At 49.2% G+C, this 18,275-nt stretch overlaps 2 protein-coding genes across 2 annotated transcripts; both read right to left on the bottom strand.

Annotated features, from left to right (window-relative positions):
- Nucleotides 1-3,291: 3,291 nt before the first annotated feature.
- Nucleotides 3,292-10,576, bottom strand: IL22RA1 (interleukin 22 receptor subunit alpha 1). Its single transcript, XM_085559594.1, has 7 exons — nt 10,216-10,576; nt 7,923-8,055; nt 7,450-7,622; nt 5,969-6,153; nt 5,368-5,503; nt 5,056-5,177; nt 3,292-4,290 (listed from the first exon to the last, which is right to left on the bottom strand). Exons 1-7 carry the CDS (start codon nt 10,256-10,258, stop codon nt 3,292-3,294), a joined length of 1,791 nt encoding a protein of 596 aa, XP_085415720.1. The 5' UTR covers nt 10,259-10,576.
- Nucleotides 10,577-11,326: 750 nt separating this feature from the next.
- IFNLR1 (interferon lambda receptor 1) lies at nt 11,327-17,736 on the bottom strand. The gene is made up of 8 exons (XM_085559595.1): nt 17,672-17,736; nt 17,311-17,430; nt 16,569-16,692; nt 16,145-16,326; nt 15,645-15,787; nt 15,035-15,191; nt 14,628-14,752; nt 11,327-14,433 (listed from the first exon to the last, which is right to left on the bottom strand). Exons 2-8 carry the CDS (start codon nt 17,420-17,422, stop codon nt 13,522-13,524), a joined length of 1,755 nt encoding a protein of 584 aa, XP_085415721.1. The 5' UTR covers nt 17,423-17,430; nt 17,672-17,736; the 3' UTR covers nt 11,327-13,521.
- Nucleotides 17,737-18,275: the final 539 nt, after the last annotated feature.

The following is an 18,275-nucleotide window of genomic DNA, read 5'->3' as shown; positions in this document are numbered from 1 at the left end:
AGGGAATGCCTGGAGCTGGTTCAGGGTGATTTGGGCTGGATTTAGGGAAAGGTTCTTCCCTCAGAGGGTGCTGGCGCTGCCCAGGCTCCCCAGGGAATGGGCACAGCCTGCTGCCAGAGCTCCAGGAGTGCTTGGACAATGCTCTCAAGCACAAGGTGGGATTGTTGGGGTGTCTGCAGGGCCAGGGGTTCAACTTGATGATCCATGTTATCCCTTCCAGCTCAGGATATTCTGAGATTCTGTGAGCTCTCCTTCATCCTGTCTCCAGAATCTGGAGCTTTCCTTTTGTCCCTCGTGTGAGATCTTCCTCCCAGAACTTGTTAAAAACTCACCAGTGATTTTTCACGGTGTTCAAACACCCTCCAGTGCCAAAAGAAAGGAACAAACAGGGAGGGGAACGGGATCCTTGGCTTGGGCAGGGATCCCTGCTGAGCTTCCAGCGGGGCTGCTCGGGGAGTGAGCGAGTGCCAGCTCCCAGATTTAGCTGAGAAGACAAAGAGCAGCGCTTTGCTCTAGGGTTACAGCTGCCACCTGCTCCTCTGCTGTCCTTGTCACAGGCTGCGGCGCTACCTGTCACCGCTGGGACATCTGCTGGGGACACACGGCAAGGCACCCCCGAGCCATCAGAGCTGCTCTCAGCCGCGCGGCGTTGTTGGGCACGGATGGATTGCATGGGGAGACCTTTGGAGCAGTGTTGAAATCCTGCTGTTTATCTGGAAATGTTCCTACGCACAAGGAGATGGAGATAAGGAGGTCCTGGAGCAGCTCTTTGACACAAGTGGATCCCTTTGGTTCTGAGCAGAGGAAGGCAGTGAGGTCAGCAGGGCTGATGTATTCCTTGCTCCAATAAAATTCAACAGCGTCAGCATGTCTTTCCAAGCTTTTCACAAGAGAAATAACTTGAGAAGAGATGGTCAGTGTGTTAAATTTAGGAGGTGACTCATGAGACAAGAATTAATTTCCCTCTGTTGAGAAAATTCAGGCCTCAAAAATCAATATTGACTAAGCCATGACGAAAGCAGGAAGTTGAGGCTATTGCAGTAGGACAGGACTCTCCTGCCTGTGATCCCTGGGTATGGCAGCTGCTGGGAGGGTGGAACAGAGAGGATGGGCTGGAATCATTCCTGCCTTTTGTTCAGGCAGGGGTAATGCAGCCCTGAAGGTATTTAAGGGCCTGAAGGAGAGGTGGATATCCCAGCTCGGGGACATTTTACATCTTTAGGCACCTGTGTGCATTCTAAAAATCCATTCCCAGCCTCTCCTCAGTTCCCAGCTGTCCTGCAGCAGGATGACACATTTATTACAGTCTGGGCATGATCAGACCCCGTGGCAGGGGGTCTGCAGAGGGATTTGGAAAGGCTTTTAAAATAGAAAATAACATAATTTTAGCATCAGATTTAAATGCTCGCCCAAGGTCCTCATCCCTTCCACACAACTCTGCCCATACTCGTCCTGTGCTGGGGTTGTGTTTCACAATGCAGCCTAAAATGTTGATTATTCCCTGGCTAGCATCACTGGGAATGATGGAACTCTGAATAAGGTAATTGGCATCACTGGCTTGAAATGCCTCTCCAGGGGGCGTTTAGTGGAAAAAAAATTGTTACCCCTGGGGTCTCCCAGTCCTTGGGAACAACTCCAGGAGCTGCAGCATTTCTCTGGGTGTTGTTTTTTGGGGCAAATGAAAGGATATTCCACAAACCCTCTGGTAGTGAATGGTATGGAGGGAGCTTCCTGGGAATGTCCTGCTGGTCACTGCCCAAGCCATGCACGTGTTTCAATCTTTGGTACCCTCACACTTCTTCAGCACACTTGGAATTTTGACCTTTTGGCATCACAGGGCTGTGGTCCTTCAGCAGTTGTTGGTGCTGGAGCTCAGAGCTGAACCTTTGCCTGTAAAGCTTCTAAGACTGTTCCTTTAATCCTGGGTTGAATCATCAAAAATCTTCACTTCATGAGCCTATGGCTTATTTGCAAAATCACCCCAAAGCAAGTGGAATTTAACCTTTAGCTTCAGGTTTCCTGGGCTGAGAAAAGCCCCAAGTGCACTTGGAGTGGCAACAACTGAATTTATCTCAGGTCTCTTTGAGTAAATACTTCCCCATGCCAGTCAAACCTTGCTTATTCCTGTAAATGCTTTCACTTCTCTAAAACCAATGTCCTCAAACACAATTTTTTTCACCACAGTAGTGAAAATGAACAGCCTGAACAGTGCTTTCCTCTGGAAGAAAAATAATTACTTCATCTGGCCCCTGAATTAGAATTTAGCTTCCTTTTGGTAGAGATCCAAGTGCTCCAAGGATTTTGACTCCCAAAAAATGGTCATGGCAGCTCTGGAGGATGTGCCAGGAACATGGAGCAGGTTCCTCATGGGCAGGGAGGGGTGGGAGGGAGAGCTCCAGACCTCCCTGGACTCCTTTGTGCATTACTGAGTGCACGGATTGGGACTGGAATAAACTGAGATTGAGGGTTGAACTGGGAGTGCTGCAAATCCTCACATCCCTGCCTGCCTGGGATGTGATCCCTTGTGCTTCATCCCTGGGGATCTCAGGGGAGGAAGAGAATGGGTGACTACTGCAGAGAAAGAAAGGAGCAGTAGCTGGAAAAGCTCAGAACTGGGCCAAGGCTGCATGAATCTGTTGCTGAGATGAAAAGAAGCTTTATCTTTGGACAGGTATTAAAAAAGGCTTTATCTTTGTACAAGTATTAAAAACCACAGGGGACAGGGACACATTTCACAGAACTGCTGCATCAGGAGCTGTTATCCAGTTTCAAGGACTCCTTTAAAGGCAAAGTCCATTCCAGGGAACTGGAATACTCTTTTCCATGCCATTTATCCAAGGGTAGAACATCAATAACTATTTACATCTTTTACTGTGCTGTGGTACGTTAAATACTTCTAGGTTTGCATACCTGAATTTCTTCAAAGGGAGTCACACCTTAGCCCTCTATCTTTGGCATTGATAAAAAGCAAATACAGTTTCTGTTGTGAATTTTGCTAAATTTTCAGTAAACTGAATCTGGGATTGGAAACTGAATCTTCACTGATCTTTTAAAGTAATCCAATTCATAATAAATTTGAGAATATGCAAGAAATAAAGACCTGCTGTTTAAGTGTGAAGGCACAGTATGGCAGTGTAACAAGGAGCAATTCTATCAGTAAAGGCACCAAACTCCACGATGGAGCAGTCTGACAGCCCTGAGCTCTGTTAATACAGCCAGAATCAGCTGTGGCTTTGCATTGCTTCTGTTTCATGCAAGAAAACACCTGGATTTAAATACCATTAAGTCATCCTAATAAAATTCTGTGCTTTCCTCCTCATCCCACTGCACTTTCAAGTCCAAATCTTTGAAGAGCATGGCGAGAGGAGTGCCCCTGTCGCGGCCTGGGCTGCTGCCTGGGGACACGCTCAGCTCGGTGCAGCCCAGCTCCTTTGCTGCAGGGAACATTTCCACGGCTGCAGTCTCTGGGAGCTGCACTCTGGCCGCAGGATGTGGGAATGGCGCTGGCAGCACCCACTGCTCCCCGTGCTTCTCCCTGGGGAAGTCGTTCCCAGTCCGGACTGAGAGCAGCAGCGCTGCTGACAGAGGTGCCAGCAGCTCCTGCTCTGCAGCAGAGGCTGGGGCAGCTCGCCCTGCAGGCAGCAGCAGGGGCAGCTCTGCCTGTTGTCTGTAGCATCCTCCTCCCTGTTCCAGCAAGGACAGGGACAGCGGGGACACACGCTCTGGATCTTCCAGCCCCTCACCCTGCAGCAGCAGCTGCGTCTGCCCGGGGCTCCCCTGGATCACAACCGACTCCAGTCTGTCTCTGCTCTTCCACAGATCCACCTTTGGCTGCTGCTCTTTGTAATCCCAGTGGCTGCAGCTCCTCCCCAGCCCATGGGTTGGCAGCTCTGGATCCTCAGAAGGATCTGGAGAAGTTTCCTTCAGCCTTTGTTTGGGCTGTGAGCTCCCGTCCGTGCCCTCCACGCACAGCCCGTAGGTCAGGGCCAGGCTGGAGCTGCCTGTGGCAGCAGCAGTGCTCTGCTCAGCTCCCTGAGGAGTGTAAGCTGTGATGGGAGCTGGGATTTCCACCTGGCAGGGCTGAGGGGGCAGCTGCAGTGCTGCAACGTCCACCTGCTGCTGGTAGGGACACGAAGGCCGTGGTGGCTGCAGGGCCCAGTCCAAATGTTGGCTCATCTGGGCCAGCTGCACTTCAGGGATGAAAGGGGAAGGTTTGGAGAAGCTGAGGGGCTTTATGATGTGCTCCACTGTCAGTGTGAGAGGCTGGAATGATGGAATCCCTCTGAAGTCCTGGTGGAGTAGATAAAAAAGCACGAGTTAGCTTTTGACCTTGAAGGTTTGCTATAGTTACTCTAACATTTTCTTTGGAGAAGTGTCAGTGAAAGGCAGTAACAACCACCAGGGATCTGCTCTGCTGACAAAAGAACTCTGCTTTTTTTTTTTTTCTCCTGGAGAATGACCATTCACAGGAATACAGACATTTCTCAGTGTGTATCAACTGAGCACTCTTGAAATATGAGGAAGAAAATCTCCTGCTTTCACTTTCCAAGATTTGGCCTAAGCCCTGCAGCATGGAAATAGCATGAAAATCCTTGAGCTCATTAGCATGAAAACCCAGTTCTTGCTGTGGGAGATGAGGGATAGGTGAGAATCCCAGGATTTCAAGGGAACTGGGGATTTAGGATGCCTCAGGTTCAGCTGTCTAACCCGAGCTTGGGGAGGTTCCGAGCATCCTCAAGTATCAGTAATCTTCAGTGATTGCCTAGACAGAGCTCCTTAACCCCTTAAATGAAGGAGGGTGGGGTTAGGTTGGGCATTAGGGAGAAAAGCTTTGCTCAGAGGGTGCTGAGGCCCCGGCACAGAGCAGCTGTGGCTGCCCCTGATCCCTGGCAGTGCCCAAGGCCGGGCTGGACAGGGCTGGGAGCAGCCTGGGGCAGTGGGAGGTGTGGGCCCCATACAGGGCATGGACTAAATGACCTTTCAGGTCCCTTCCAGCCCCAGGCAGGGGGGATTCTGTGATTTCCAAGCTGAGCTGCAGTGGCTGAGGACACTCACCAAGGCCCTGGGCTGGGCACTGCGCTGTTTGATGTATTTGTAGATCACATAAGCAGTGGCAGCAAAAACCAGCCCGGCACAGAACGCCAGGGCCACCAGACAGTAGAGAACCCACGTCTTGTCTGGGAAAGAACAAGTGGAAAAAGAGCTGGATTAGAAAAATGTCACAATTAGCTAGGCGATGTCACAGGTTTAGTCTCACAGAAATTAATTTTTAAATTATTAAAATGTCCCATGCTGAAAATCAATGCATTTTGTGTATCCAATATCTCAGCTGGACTTTTCAACTTTCAGCAGAGTTAGGAGCCTCACCTGCCAGTGTTTTGACCCAAAACACCTGAGGTTTGCTCCTTCTCTGGAGCAGACAGATATAAACTGTCCCGTTGTATTCAGTGTCTGGGTCCAAGTTGGAAACTTCAAATTCTTTGTTGTGCTCAATCTTTGTCCACTGTTGAAAAGAAAGGTAAAATCTGTATTTGGGCAAGATGAAATTTTCTTCAATTCAGATTGCAAAATTCAGCATAAAATATTATTTACTAATGAGGTCTTACAGGGCTGGACTTATTCTGTATGTATGGAACTCTGATTTTTTTCTGAATCATATTTATAGTCTTTTGTTTTCCATTATTTCTGTATTGAATTCTGCATTTCAGTTTCTTAAGACTTGAACTACTTAAGTAATTTTTAGTCACCAGCGGTTTTACTTTTGGCTAGTTATACAGCACTCTTGGAAAGTCCTTTTTTCTCCAGAATTTAAGAAAGCTTCAAATTCCTGTTGTCCTGAGAATCAAAGACTCCAAGACTTTCCCTTTTACATCAGAAATCTCCCCCATCCTGTGTAAACTGAGATCCTTCTCCAGCTCATCTGAAATGGGATTTACAGCAGCACCCAGTGCCCGAGGTTGTGCTTTACCTGCTGGTGTGTCCTCTGGTTGAATATTGTCAGGTGATAATCCACAGCCCCGAATTTGCTGTAAATGTCCTCCACGGTGAGCTGCTGCTCGTCCTCCCCCCGCAGCGGGGTCAGGGGAGGCCGGATCAGGAACTTGATGGAGCGGACGTAGGGAATGTATTCCACTTGTGGGGCCCCTACAACGGCTGGGAGAGGCACAACAGGCAGTGTCAGCTGTGTTAACGTCAGCAGCTGTCTTAACCACACCCCAGACCTGCTGAAATTGTTGTTTCTGGTTCTACAAAAAGGTGTCTGAGCTGTCCTGCATGGCAGGAGTCAGGCCACTGCAGACAGAGGTGGTTTGGGGTTCTGTACCTTCACAGTGTTTGTCCCCAGGAATTCTCATCCCAGGCTTTTCCAGCTCCATTTTCCCTTGATATCCTCCTTCAGTGTGTGTGAGGGATGAAATCCCACCGCAAGTACTCAGGTAACAGCTGCCCAAATCCCAGTCCCATCCTACACCAGATTTACAGGGCTTTTGTGCCTGCACTTACCTCTGGTGACAGGCACACGCTACACCCAGCACTGAAAAGGGCTTTAAATCCAAGTTTTCACAGGTTTTTGGTGCCGAGGTCTGAAGGCTCTTCACAACCATTGGCTGCTGATGCCACCTTGAATTATTCTTGGTGACTTTTCAGTGGGAAATTTTATCCACAGAGCCAGTGAGGTCCCCAAAGGCTGCGTTGAATCTGCAGTGGGGCTCGCTTTGGGGCTGGGACACCAAGTATCCACTGGAATGGATGCTTATCCCAGTGTTCCCATTTCACAGCTCCTGGGACTCGCTGTCCTCAGGTTGCCCATCTTGGCCCTTACTCATTTCTCTATTCCTCTCACCAGCAGCTCTCCCTTCCATCACACCTGGCTTTGCCTTTCTCTGACCCACTGTAGATTGAGTGACCAAATTATTCTTTGTCTGCTTAAAGAGGCAAAAAACCCAGAAGTTTCTCTCCCAGATTAAGCACAAAGACACCTCATAGGACCTTTGGAACTTCACCTCAGACCTGGGGCTGCCAAGTGGACAAAGGCCAAGAGATCCTGCCTAGCTAATTCGCTAGACAGAGAAGAGATCAAAGGAAATAATCACTTTTGTGGAATGTTTAGCAAGAGCAAGAACCTCTTGCCCCTGGCTTGGTTTTCCTCTGTAAGAGCTTTGTTATTTTGCCTTTTATTAAACCCTTTTCTGTTTCCAACACTACCTCAGAAGCCATCCTGCTAATTTGATGCCATTTGGGGCAGCAGAGCTATCTCGGCTGTGATAGGTTCTCTGAGCGCTCAGAAGACCTGGCTGGAAGAGTGACACATTAGGCCCTGCCCTTTTCTCATTCACCTCCCTGCCCAAAATACCTTCACTCCCCATCACCCAGCACAGCCTTGCAAGACTGACAAGTGAGGAAATGCTGCCCTGCAGGTGGCAGGAGGCAGGGTTGTTTGGTGGCACCTACTCTCCTTGCGGGGCTCGAAGCGCTCGGAGCGCAGCCAGCTGGAGGAGCAGCCCCGTGCCCTCACCCGCCCGTAGAAATGCTCCGTGAAGTTCTCTGTCTCCCTGCTGAGGTTGCAGAAGAGCTGCGTGATGCTCTGGCACTCATGCTTGGTGAGCCAGGATTTCTCTCCGTACCTGAGGACAAAACAAGGGTTTGGGGTGGTTTGGTTGAATAGGACTGGAGGAAAACAGAGTAGAGAGAAGGAAATTGCTGAAGGCAAGAGTAGCTCAGTAATGGAGCAAAGCAACCCGAGATGTAAAATATTTGCTTAAATGAGCATCATCTCCCACTTTGAGTAATCCTGTCCCTCACTAGGTTCTCCTCTGAGCAGAACCATAATACAGGCAGGAGAAACAGCAAAATCAACTTTTCTCTCTTGGCCCTTCTCTCTCTGAGACCCCTAAGAACAGCCCAAAGTAGCAAACTTCACATACTGTTTGTACTGGACATCAAACACAGTGTCAGGGGGAATATCTGCCTCTGTTTCCCACGTCAGGATGTTCTCAAAGTTTGTGGAAGAAAATGCTGCACGTTTCAGACATGATGATCTCTCTGTAGCCACGATGCCTGAAGGAGCAGAAAAATGGGTATTGAAAAGCATTTTCTGACATCTCAGCCCTCAGATGAAAATGGATCCTCTGGTATTTTGCTAAACCTGGACTGAAAAGAAGGAGCTTGAGCAGAACAAGGCTTCAAGCTGTGTTCACATCACATTCTTGCAGACAACTGACTCATCCCAAAGAAATGTAAGTCAGGAATTTATACAGAAAAGCCTCAAAAACTCAAGTCAGAAAGAGAATCCTTGATTTTCTAGTTGGGTTTCTTTAAGTGCTGTTAAATGGGTGATGAAATAAGGCAAATAATCTGTTTTCAAGCCCAGAATCAGGTCTGTGAATGTCTCTGTTTTCTGCCTCTGCTCGAGGAAGTGACCTGCAGAGCTCAGTATCACCTCCTGAAGATGTGGCCCTGTTTTCCTCTCGTGCTCCATGTTTTACTGGATGGAAAGTGCCTGTACAGAGTGACACTGGGTGTCTGGACTCTGGCCTGGGTGTGCCGGGTGACAGCAAACAGCTCAGCCAGCTCCCTGCTTCCCGAGCCCTGCTGCTCTTCCTTGGGGGTCAGCAATGTCACCTGTCCCTGCAAACATGTCCCTGCACAGCAGGACTCCCCCGTGGCCCTCCTGCAGCAAACTGGCTCCGAGGTGCTGCAGTAAAGTCCTCAAGGATTTTGTGTCTCTCTTGTCACCAGAAAACATAGTGCTAAATTTTCTCAAGGCTGATCCATAACAGTTTCTAACTTCAGTATTTATAAATTCTGAATTCAGATTCTAGGCAGACCCTCAAAGATAAATCATTTATACATTATTCAGCTCTTGGTTTGTGGCACTGATAAACACCTGGGGCATGTGAGGGCTTCAGCCTGCAGTGAACAATGCGACCCCTGGTGAAAAAGTGGGGTGAGCAAATGAAAATAGCACAGATGGGCAGACTGAGCACTGGGATGGGGCTGACTTGGACAAGATCACATCGAACAGAGATTAAATCCCACCCAGATCCTCGCTCCAAACTTTCCCCCCTGAACCAGAACTGAGTGTGAGCAGCTCAAACTGCTGGCTGAAAGGAGGAGGGTTAGGCAGAAGGGCACAGATCCCATCTCAGTCCTGTGTGTGGCATTTGGGCAGGGAAGTGGTGCAGAAATGAGCTGCTGGCTACTCCAGATTTTGTCCTGACTTCATCTGCAGCTCTGCTCATCCCAGGCTCAGCAGGAGGCAGCGGTGTGGGCATGAAGGAGTGGGATTTCCTATCTGAGCACCCTGAAAACTGAGTCACAAATACCCCGATCTTATCAGGAGTAGGAAATCTCTGTCTTCCCGAATTTATCCCTGCTAGAACACTGTCATGCAAAGCAGCATAACACAAGCACAGTCAAGTGTGGGCAGGGGAAAACCAGGATATTTCACAGTGTGACGGTCCCTTGGGCTGAGGAGTTTCACAGGGAGAGATCCCAGACAGGAGCAGGTGAATGATACAGCTGAATGATGAAAAGCTGCTGTCTGGAAAGAGCAGGTTTATCCTTCATTCACTCAACAGTGAGCTTGTCACATCTGGAGTAGGATTAAATGGCTTTTAGAGGGTAGATCTACATTAGATATCAGGGAGAAACTGTTCCCAGGGAGGGTGGGCAGGCCCTGGCACAGGGTGCCCAGAGCAGCTGGGGCTGCCCCTGGATCCCTGACCAGGCTGGCCAGGGCTTGGAGCAGCCTGGGACAGTGGGAGGTGTCCCTGCCATGGCAGGGGTGAGATGAGATGAGTTTTAAGTCTCTTCCAACCCAAGCACTCTACGATGACTCCCTCATTTTAAGATTACATTAAGTGTGCCTCCTTTAAAATCAGGACTGTTCTTGTATTCATTTGTGCCTTTGCTTAAGACACAAGGAGACTGATCCAAATCTCCCTGATACCAGTGAATATCCTTCACTCCTGTAGGATTTGGGTCATAGCACAGTGACAAACTCTTTGAAGTGAAGGAATTTTTCTCTCTCCCTTACTAATCCCTCGAGCATACCAGCCACACATGGGAGTTACTATGAGGAGAGATCGACACAGAAGAGAACTCACACAACAGCTCGTTCTCTAGGTGATAATTCAGGAAACAGGAGTGAAGTGCAGACCCCAGGATCAAAGAGAATCCCACGATCAAGAGAGCAGAGCAGAGCTCAGGACTTACCGACCACTGAAACTCCAGCCAGGACGATCAGAAATCCCTTCATGAATGACTCTGCAGGCTGGGCTGCGAGAGCAGGCGGCTGCTCCTGTGTGCAGGTGAATCACCTTTTGGCTGAATTCTTTCTGGCCAGGTTGGATTTGTTGCTCGGTAACAGAGCAGAGCTGTGTCCTGCCTTCCCTGGGCTCTGAGCTCCCAGCTGCTCGGAGCCCTGCGCATGTGTGACACCGAGGAGTGACAACGGAGCTCTCCCCTCCAGTGCACACCTGACTGTACAAAGGTGCACGAGCCAGAGGCTGAGAAAATCCCCAGCTCCTGAAAAAGAGCCAAATACCTTTTGGCTGAGAGCTTCCTGCCTGAAAGCCCTCCCTGAGGTTCCTGGGGTTTGAGGTTTGCTTTTCTGGTCGGGTAACTTGAGCTTTTTACAACTCTAGACATTAAAACTTAGTGCTATGCAGCTGGTTGGTTCAATACCTGCTGCAAGCAATGCACCTACTTCCTTCAAAAATACTTCTGAATACTTTCTTAGAGTGAAAGTCAGCCAGAGCACTGGGTTTTTTTCAGCTGATGTGGGCAAAAAGTAGAAGAGTGGTGGCCCTTCCACAGGAGGAGCACCTGCTGTCCCACAGCTCCACAGAGACTATTGTACACCTACAATGTTTATTTTTGTGGCTGTTTACAGTGTAAATTTCTGTTACTGAACCCACATGATAAGAGCTGGGAGTTTGTGTGGACAAGAAGAAAGGGATACAGTCCCTTTAACATAATGTGTTTAGCTTTTAAGGTGTTGTTACCTTTTCAAAATACAAACCCCGTGTGCTTCTGAAGCTGAATGTTGATTTCACTGCTTTATCCTTATGGCCAAACATATGATAGAATTCACAAACCCCTTCTGCTTCTCTCCTCATCTGTGGATTTCCTGTTCCTGATGCTGTTTCTGTTCCCTGCCCTGCTTGGGTGTGGAAGGGCTCTGTGCTTCCAACCCTGCCATGGTGCATCACTGGCACTTGGTCTTCCTCAGTTCACCTGGACAAAGGCAGAGGCCTCAGGTTTGTTAAACCAGACACACCTATGCACCAGTGTCTAATTAAGTACAACTGTTTGTTAGGGTGTTTCCTGAACAACCATTTTCCCTTCCCTCACGCTCCTGCTGGGTGATGGGGCAGAGCTGAGGGACCTTGGCGTGCACCTGAGCCTTCAGTTCTGAGAACAGAACTTCAAACTTCACCTCTGCTCTTGTTTCTAGCAAGGTGTCACCTTTCCAATAGCCCAGGAAACAACTCTCTGAATCTCTGGGGACCTGAAGATGTCCAAAACTCGACTTTCAAGTTTAAAATTAGGATTCTGTCTTCCAAACTCTCTCAAACTTTTGATGTCCTCACAGTGTGTGGGGACTGCAGCAAACCTGGTGAGTGCTGGGCATGAGCCCTCCATGTGTGGATGTGGCACCTGGGCACAGGGTGGGTTCCCAGTTGGACTCGATGATCTCCAAGGTGTTTTCCTAAGGAAATGATTCCCTGATGCTGTGATAAGACCCGGAGCAGCTGCTCTGGGAGAGGGAGCACTGTGCTCTGGCCATGACTGACCCTTCTGCAGAGGAAAGCAGCTCTCAAACCCTTCTGAAAGGAAATGAGGAGCTGGATGCTGCCACCACCTGTGCAGCTCACCTGGCCTGCAGCCTGTCCCTCAGTTCCCTGGACAAGACAAGAACTGATCCCAGACTCTGTTTGCAGAGCTGGGACATGTCAAAATAATTTTGTGGAGGTTACACAACTTCTGAGCTTCCTGTAAGTCAAAGCCTGGGGGGTTTTCCTTGATTGCACAAGAAATTGGGTGGTGATTGTATTTGGATCATCCATGTCTTTCCAAATGAACTGGAGGGATAACAATGCAGGATGTACCTGAGGATACTTTGCAGAGGAAAAAGGAATAAGCTGGTGAATCCTTTCCCCATCTTTCCTTTGGACTTTAATTCAGAGCCTTAAGGAGTACATCTTGCTGCAAAGCAGTTCCCAGTCCCTCCTATCACCTCTTATTTCTTTCTTCCCCAATTCTCAAAAGATTTCAGCTTTCATACCCTCCATCAACACCATCCCCTCATCTGAGCCCTCTTCCTGAATGCACAGAATGGCTGGGGAGTGTTTTCCTCTTTCTTTTCATGCTTTGCTTTCCTGTGAGTCCTTTACACAAAGGCTCCTTTTGATACTGGAGTATAAAAAGCCTTTACAAGGGCATGAAGTGATGGGACAAAGGTGATGGCTGTAAACTGCCAGAGGGGAGATCTAGATTAGATACTGGACTGAAATTCTTCCCTGTAAGTGTGGGCAGGCCCTGGCACAGGGTGCCCAGAGCTGCCCCTGGATCCCTGGAAGTGCCCAAATCCAGGCTGGACAGGGCTTGGAGCAGCCTGGGACAGTGGAAGGTGTCCCTGCCATGGCAGGGGTGCAGTGGGATGAACTTCAGGATCCCCTCCCACCAAACCATTCTGTGATTCTTTGTTCAGTGACAAGAGTGACCTCAGAATTCCACTCCAGCCCAGGATGGGGTCTTGTTTTAAAGGTAATGGTTTTTATCAGGATGAGCTGCAGTCCCCCTTTGTGGCTATGGAAAACAAAACCATGTACACATGGAGATTTCTATCAAAATATAATTGCTCTCAGACATTCTGCACAGCAGGAGGAATTTCAGCTTCAATAAATATAAAATTAAAAAAATAAATAAACAAACATGCTGCACACTTTGGCTTTGGTTCCCTCTGTTGGAACACCAAAGGTGATTTCTGCAGGATGAGGTGGAGAACTTTTCAGCCCACAAAAACCATATCTTGCTGAATATCTCTGTAAGGAACTTCCAGTCAAGCTCTGGACTTACAGGGAGGCAAAGGTGACACAAAGCAGTTCAAAATCCATTCCAAATCCACATGCAGGCACACCGCTGCATTTCCAGGCCCCAGCTGATGCTTCCACCCGGGGCTGGGTTGTGCTTTTTTCTTTCACAGCCCACATGCAGCACTTCCCTTGTTCTGCAGTCTCAGGTGACCCCCAGGCAGTGTCTGTTTGCTGGGTGGTCCCTCAGACCTCCCTGCCTCCCTCACCCTGGCTGGCTCAGGCTGTGCCAGAGCCCGAGCACCTTATCAGAGGGACAGTGCCAGTAGAGAGGTGACTTAGTAATAAAATGCACCTTTTGTGTCCCTAAAGCCATTGCCTGGACATGCCAGACATCAGGTTTTTGTCCTTGTTCAAGGATCCTTGCTTGGATATCTGGAGCTCTCCAGCATTTCCCAGGCACTCCCCAGACCTGCTGGGTACTTTAGATCCTTCCCAAGTAATGTGAGTGCATGTAGCCTGAGAATTGCAACTTTGGATCACATTTTTCCTCTGTGTTTGAAGTCTCCAAAGCGTCACTCAGCACTGTGGACTCGGGTGGGGTCCCTTCTGTAAAACTGTCACTGCCACAGTCACTTGCAATGCCCTCATCCTCTGCCACCTGCAGTGTCCACAAGGGGATGAGCAGCTGCGTGCTGGGATCCTCTCTGGCCTGGCATCTCGAGTCCATCTGGAGCTGCAGATCAAGGATGGATTTCTGGTGATCTCTGGAAGAATGAGGAGCTTTCCTGTGCTCATCGGGTTCAGCACAAATCCCCCCCAGCAGGGGGAGAAGGGAGGTCATTCCCAGCCTCTCATCCCTGTTTCCATCCTGCTGCCCCTGCTCTCTGGCACCTGGGAATCTCACATCAGAGAGGGATATTCTTTCCAAGGAGGAGCAGAGGTAAAGGGAGGGCTCCTCGTTTGCTTGGGACCCCGAAGTGTCCATCTCACCCTTCCTCTCTGCAAAGAGAGTGAAACCCAGGGCTCTGAGGTCAAGCAGAGAGCCACTGGCCACAGAGAGATTTCCAGATCCTGAATCCAAGCTGCTTTCCCCCGGAGCTGCTGGGGGTGGCTGGGAGCTGAGATGTCTCTCTGGACACCGAGGCATTGCATGGTATGGGATCAAAGTGCTGCTGTCTTCTTCCTCCTCATCCTCTGACCCTGATGCTGACAATGATGATGATGATGATAATGGGAAAGAAGCCATCCTTGACAGGTAGTGTCCTCCTAAAGCTCTGTTTGTCCTCCTTTGAGGCACTGGCTTGTCTGAGCAGTTCAGATCATCACTGCAGAATTCTTTTTCACTGAGCTCCAAGTGGAAGGTTGGTCCAGCAGCTTTAAATTGAGAGAAATCCTGCCAGGGAGAAGGAATGAGACAGTGAGCTTGTGATGCTTTCAAAAGAAAAGTTTGGATGTCAAAAAGGTTACTTCAAAATGGGAATTACAAATGTGAAACTGAGATGGGCAGAACCCCCCACTCCTCCCCAGTTCCCCTCTGAAAACCAGAAAGGCTCTGAGTCAGGAGGGAACCTCAGAATTTGGCCATACCAAAACCTGAGGCATCTTCCTTTGCTTGGCCTCATGTTTCACCAGGCAGCAGACGAAGGGACCAGCCACAAAGATGGGGAGGACAAACAGAAGGGTCACAACCAGAAGTGGCAACTTCCACTGCGCTGAAAAAGACAGAAATAATTTCTTGTGAGTGGTATTTTTATAGGAATTATGGCCTCTACACTGATATACAATACATAAAGTTTTCAGAAAACATTTCAGGCTTTTTTAAATGAAACTATTTCTACAGAAAGCAGAAACCACTCACCAGAGAATCCAACCAGTCCCTTTAACAGGAAGCTTTTTTTATTTTTTTGTGGTGAAAACCTGATTTGAGTGGAAATCTTTGCCTTGCCCTCATCCCACCGGATGTCTCCCACATCCTTTCCTGAGAAGGGCCATACCTTTGTGGTTTAACAGCACACACACGGGCCGGGAGAATTCACTGTGCTTCAAGTTGATGCTTTCGTAGAGAGCCCGGGCACTGAAGCAGTATTTGCCTCTGAGGGCAGTGGTGTTGATGGTCACCGTGTCCTTCCTGAAGTAACCCTCATATTTCTTCTGTTGAGAGACAAAGCAGAGGATTGGAGAGGTGATTCTTTCATTATTGGGGTGGTGTTTCTGTATCACCTTAGCCCATGGATCCCTTGTGTGACCCCATGGCTGGCATCTCCCCCAGGGCTGATGGATCCAGGTGGGAATTCCAGCTGTGCTGGGCTCTGCTCTGCCAGGGAGTGCTGCCAGTGGCACCTGGATTGGGTGTTTTAAACCTCAGATCTTTAGACTGACTGTAGTGCAGCCTCCTCTTCCTGATAAAAATAGGGAACTACCAAAAAAAAAAAAAAAAAAAGGATGCATACACACACTTCTACTTTTTGTCTCTGGCTTTGGTTTAGCTCTGGTTTGGCTGGTCCATTTCCTCCAGGCCCTGGATGCAGTCCCTCCCTCTCTGCCCAGAACTTTAAAGCTCTTTCAGTTCCTCTATTTCATCTAAAAAGAGCCACTTGTACTGACCTTGTCTTCAGATCCTGCTTCCCAGAGGTTCAAGTCGTATTTCCAGGTGAGGTTCTCCACACAGGTGGGCAGAGGGAAGGAGGCACTGACGTGGATGGAATTGTCCCTGACATTCAGGGTCAGCACGGGGGGAGCCAGTTCCACTGCAATTGAGAGAGCAGGTGTGAGAATGGGGCTGGCCTGGCTCTTACCTTCCAGCAGTGACACTTTCCATGGCTGGTCCTCACCTCCAGCAGTTATCTTGTGATAAGAGAGGAGGCAAAGAACACCTCTTTATCTAAAACACCCCAGAGAGCTTGGAGCCACTTCATTCAGCTGGGACACTGATGAACAAATTCTGACACTTGCTACAAAATTCATCCTCAAATGATCCCAGCTCGTTACTGTTTGTGCCCACTCAAGTCTCTGCCATCCATAAAGCTCCTGGATACCTGTGGGGTGTGGTCTGTCTGTTTGTGGGAATGTCCTTCCATCCAGGCTGTCACCTGGCAGGCACTCACCATCTGAGTAGTAATCCTTGAACTGGGATTTCACCCACGGCGACTGGGACCGTCCCCAAACTGCCTTCACCCGAGCCCGGACTTTCACGTAGAGGTTGGAGAGGGCACAAGTCAGATTGCAAAAGGATCTGGAGATGTTTCTGCAGTGAGGAACCTTCATCCATTTGTCCAGGCGATCCTGGCTGGAAGGAACAACCGTACCAAAATATTGAACACGTTCTGCTGTGATTTATAGAGCAAGAGAGGGAAGGGTTTGGGAGGACGGGGAGCAAGTGGTGCTCAGAGTTTGGAACACTTCCCAGTTGGATCCTGTGTCATTTTGGTGGAAGGTCGCTGATGATTAGGACAGTCATTAATCAGGAGAGATGCCCAGTAGTTGTCCCTGTGCCAGCCCTTTGATCAGACATGGCTTGGGAGCTCTTACCTTTCGTATCTCACAGTGTAGGTCACATCTGGGGGAGAGCCCTCCCCTGGAGCCCAAGTCAAAATCATGGCAAAATCCTTTGACAGCAGGGTCACATTTTGAGGAGGGAGGAGTTGAACATGACCTGGTCAAAAGGGAAAATTATGTGAATGATTCAGAAGTATCTTGGGGACAGGAAGTACCACTTGGTTCTCACTAAGGTGAGAACCTTCAGAGAACCTTCTTATTAAAGGCTGGAAGCTGGCTCTGGAAGCAGGTGTGATGCAACGTTTTCCTCATCCCTCAAAAAACATCTTCATCTCAACAGCTTTTAGAATTAAGACTCGCGTTTGTGTGAACAATCTGTTTTATGATTTCAAGTGGTTTTCCCTCTGCTCTCACTTCATTTCATTGATTTGCAACCCACAAACTCCTGACTCCCTGGACAGGGCAGACACAGACACGGCTGTCCCACACTTCTCATTCAATCCAAATCCTCTAAGGGCAGCTCCTACCAGGAATTCAGAGCTGCAGGTTTGTCCTGTATATTTTCCTGCTCCTGTTTTTCCCAGTAGTTCACCATGCCCATCACTAACCCTCAACAAGACACCTTCCACAGACAGATTTTAAACTGTCATCCCTTTACCACGAAATATTCCACTTCATGTGAATCATTCCCATTTAAACGGATTAAAATTAACCTCTCTTCCTACCAACAAAGCCATATAGTGAAAAGAAAAGCAACACTCAGGTGTGCACGTACCTCGAGCCTGCTGCAGGAGGCACAGAGCCATCAGGGCTCCCCCTCTCCAGCCACACACGGCAAAGCAGAACTTCCCACTGGTCATAAATGTTTTTCTTGGATCCGTTCTCATCGCGTTTCCTGAGTGAATTCCAGAGGATTGAGGAGCTCGGGAGCTGCACACATGCGCCCTGCCTCGCTTCCTGGTGCAGCCCTGCACGTGTGGCTGGCAGAGGAGCAGGTGCGAGAGGGTTTTGGGGGACAGGAGAGGTGAAGGCTGCAGCACTGCGCCCTCCCGTGGGGCACGGCCGAGCCCTGGCACAGGGCAAGAGCTGCCTCATCTCGTCAGACACCCAGTAAAACTCTGACCTTTGGTACTTACCTGCGTGGCTGTGCAATATTAATAGAACCTCAATAAGGTTTCGGTGCAGGAGAGAGCTATTAATAACCTAGCAACAATAAAAACAGCGAGATGGAAACGCTGGTGTTTACAGGAGATCAAAGAGTTTCTCGTCGTTTATGCTACCACAGTTTTTTTTGGGGGGAGTTAGGGAATTATCCCACTTTACAGCTGGGAGGGGTAAAGTGCAGAGATAGGACAGGGATCTGCCCCCTCCCAGTGTGGGCACATGAAATCTGGATCTCTGCCACGCTGCCAGGTGTGGGGCGCACAGGTGTGTGCCTGGAACGGCTGTGCCGCTGTGGAGAAGGGGAAATCCCTGGAGCAGGGATTGTTTGGCACCTCAGCTCTCCTGCCTTCCCATCACAGGCAGCCCAGGCCTGTGCCATCAGCACTGAGAACAGTGAATTCACCTCACAGGAGAGTTCCAGCAGCTTGGACAAAAGGGATTTTCCAAGGTTTTCCCAGGTGGAAAACTCTCCCAGCCCAGCAGACAGCCCTTGACAACCCTTTGAACCTGGGAGTGTCAGGTTCTGGGTACAAAGTCACAATTTCCTCCAAAAATCTCCATTCCCTCTTACCACGA

The sequence above is a fragment of the Lonchura striata genome, chromosome 23 (assembly GCF_050655825.1).
Source record: "Lonchura striata isolate lonStrDom1 chromosome 23, ASM5065582v1, whole genome shotgun sequence".
Taxonomy (NCBI): Eukaryota; Metazoa; Chordata; class Aves; order Passeriformes; family Estrildidae; genus Lonchura; species Lonchura striata.
The sequence above is the reverse complement of the archived record's forward strand: the minus strand, read 5'-3'. Positions and strand labels throughout refer to the sequence as shown.

Excerpts from the sequence above, each read along its gene's own strand:
- IL22RA1 (XM_085559594.1), bottom strand. The coding sequence starts at position 10,258 with ATGAAGGGATTTCTGATCGTCCTGGCTGGAGTTTCAGTGGTCG. Across the intron at positions 8,056-10,215 it reads GGCTGGAGTTTCAGTGGTCG|GCATCGTGGCTACAGAGAGA; the intron begins GTAAGTCCTGAG and ends CTGCTCCTTCAG. Across the intron at positions 5,178-5,367 it reads TTGGGTCAAAACACTGGCAG|ACAAGACGTGGGTTCTCTAC; the intron begins GTGAGGCTCCTA and ends GTTCTTTCCCAG.
- IFNLR1 (XM_085559595.1), bottom strand. The coding sequence starts at position 17,422 with ATGAGAACGGATCCAAGAAAAACATTTATGACCAGTGGGAAGTTCTGC. Across the intron at positions 15,192-15,644 it reads AAGCAGGATCTGAAGACAAG|AAGAAATATGAGGGTTACTT; the intron begins GTCAGTACAAGT and ends GTCTCTCAACAG. Across the intron at positions 14,753-15,034 it reads TGTGCTGTTAAACCACAAAG|CGCAGTGGAAGTTGCCACTT; the intron begins GTATGGCCCTTC and ends TGTCTTTTTCAG.